The 2,705-nt window shown below is 40.1% G+C and overlaps 1 protein-coding gene across 1 annotated transcript; it reads right to left on the reverse strand.

Moving 5' to 3' along the window:
- Positions 1–430: 430 nt before the first annotated feature.
- LOC105260951 (olfactory receptor 8B3-like) lies at positions 431–1,424 on the reverse strand. The gene is given in 2 exon segments (XM_019811480.3): positions 431–1,188; positions 1,191–1,424. Coding segments are annotated over 2 exon segments (924 nt in total). The 5' UTR covers positions 1,357–1,424.
- Positions 1,425–2,705: the final 1,281 nt, after the last annotated feature.

A 2,705-nucleotide genomic window follows, 5' to 3' on the forward strand; every position in this document is an offset into this window, starting at 1 on the left:
GAGGAAAGAAACAAGAGTATATACACAGTAGGTGATTTATGCTTCTAATAGCATGTGGCAGATAAGAACAATCCCAATGGTACAGTGTCAGTCTATTGTTCTCCAATTCAATAATCTGGAGACCATTCATCTTTTTCGAGTGGAAAAAAGGAGTTCAAAATGAAAAACTTTAAAAAGACAGATAATACATTTCTTATTTAATATTGTTGCTAAACAGGAAAAAAGTAAAGACATCGTGCAAATGATGAAGAAAAAAAAAAGACCTAGTGATAAAGACTGGAAGTAAATTATAGAGAGAAGACTCAAATTTCCTTTAACATGTTAAGAAAAAAATAGACTAAGAAGGCTACTGCAAAAAACGTTTTCATTAAACATAAAATCTCCCCGTTGTGTAACTAACTGCACTGAGAGATACAGTTTCTGATTATAACTATCTCCTACTCAGGACTTTCCTCAGGGCAAGTTTAACATCTTTGTTTCTTAAACTATAGATTAAAGGGTTCATCATGGGAACCACATTGGTATAAAAGACAGAAGAGATTTTCCCCTCATCCATAGACCCAGCAGAAGATGGTTTAAGATACATAAATGCACATGATCCAAAGAACAAGGAAACAGCAATTATGTGGGAACTGCAGGTGCTGAACGCTTTGGACCTGCCCTCAGTGGAGCTGATGCGGAGGATGCTGGAAAGGATGCAACCGTAAGACACAAAGATGGTGACACTGGGCACAATCACATTGATTCCCACCACGATGAAAACCACCAGCTCATTCACGTAGGTGCTTGTGCAGGAAAGCTGGAGCACAGGGAGGATGTCACACAAATAATGGTTGATGGTGTTTGCATCACAGAAGGTCAGTCCCAGCATGCTTCCTGTGTGAGCCACAGCACCTGAAAATGCCATCAAATATGAACCAAGCATAAGGCTGGAACACGCTTTAGGGGACATGACAACATTATACAAAAGTGGGTTACAGATGGCCACATAGCGATCATAGGCCATTGATGTCAACACATAGCATTCAGAAATAGCAAAAAAACAGAAAAAGTAAAGCTGGGTCATGCACCCCCTGTAGGAGATAATATTTTTCTTTGATACGAAGTTAGTCAGCATTTTGGGTGTAAACACAGAAGAATAGCAGAGGTCTATGAAGGACAAATTGAAAAGGAAAAAGTACATTGGGTGTGTAGGTGTGAATTCAGTCCAAGTAGAGTTATCAAGCCCGAATTTCCTAACACAGTGACCACATACATGACTAGAAACAGGCAGAACAGGGGGAGCTGGAGATCTGGTAGGTCTGTTAGCCCCACCAGAATGAATTCAGTCACAAAAGAACCATTTCCAGGAGCCATCTTCTCTAAAGGGATCTGTGAGCACAGAAGAAAAAAGTTACAAAGAGAAAAACTCAGCTTTTCCCACCATTTCTCCTTTCCCAAATGCAGTATATGCATGGAGAAGGTCTGAGACTAGCCCAACCTGGACCCAAGACTCCACTGCCATTATCATGATACTGAGTGACTCAGGCTTCCCCTTATTAGTCTTTGCAAGCTAAGTAACAAAGAATGTCAAATCTTAGCCTATAGAGTGAAGAGCAATGTTGCTAAATGCAAACATAACTATGGCAAATACCTTCTCCCTTATGGAGAAGAAGTTTACATGAGGACACAATTATCCTTCTTTCTTCTCATTTTCATTCACATAAGCCCTCTCTTCACCAGTAAAATTTGAAGCTGCAACCTGGAGCTGGCCTCTAATGCAGATTAGACTTGGTGTAGTGGAAACCAACTAGACTGTTTCTAATCCAAAACTAAGGGACCAGTCTACAAGAAGTTACTGCCCAATGTCACAGAGTAAAAGCCTCAAATCTGGAGTAGCAGCAAGTTTTGCCCATGGAGAAGAAACTTACTGACTCACAGAACGCATTCCTTGACCAGCCCTTGCAACATCTCTAAACATTCCCTGCTCCGGACAGATTTTTCTGCCAATTTCACTTGAGTCTCAGGACTGCAAAACTGGGAAAGATAGTGGCATATCTTAGATCCTCAGGTTTCCATCTCAAAAAAGGAGGACGTGCTTAAGCTGAAATTCAGAAGCTCACCCACCTTAGGCCAGAAAACATTGGTGCTTCCTTATCATTGTTATTATCCCCATTGTCATGGAAGGGCCATTTCCGGCTCTGAGGATTTGGTTCTTTTGATTCAAAGAGAATTCAGCCCACACTTAATTGCTGATATGTCCTGGAAATCTTTTAGAACTATAGATCTTAATTTCTGATTATGACTTGTAGTTCCCTCAAACAGAAGACAAAAACAGTCTTTATTGTTATCATTTTTGCCACTCGGTAAATCACAGAAGATTTAATGTGAGTGTAACTATATAATGGTAGTTATAAACAAGGCAGAAGCTTGCTCAGTGTGTTCCCCAAGGAAAATTTCTAAGTGTAATCAGAAACCATGGGGATTGTATATACACCCTGGACCAGAATCCAACTTTGGTGCCTCAAGGACTCGATAATCTGCTCAAGTTTTCTCTTCCCTGTAGAGACTGTATGACCCCTCAAGGAAGAGCCAAAAATAAATTCCCATGTCCAATTATGCAAGCTGGAAGCCTTAATCTCTACTTCTCCACATGACACACTGATTCAAAAAACAACTTATGTACAGATTCCCTTTGTAAAAAAATCTGGAAACTGGTTAAGAAG

The sequence above is a fragment of the Felis catus genome, chromosome D1, assembly GCF_018350175.1.
Source record: "Felis catus isolate Fca126 chromosome D1, F.catus_Fca126_mat1.0, whole genome shotgun sequence".
NCBI classification, from domain to species: domain Eukaryota; kingdom Metazoa; phylum Chordata; class Mammalia; order Carnivora; family Felidae; genus Felis; species Felis catus.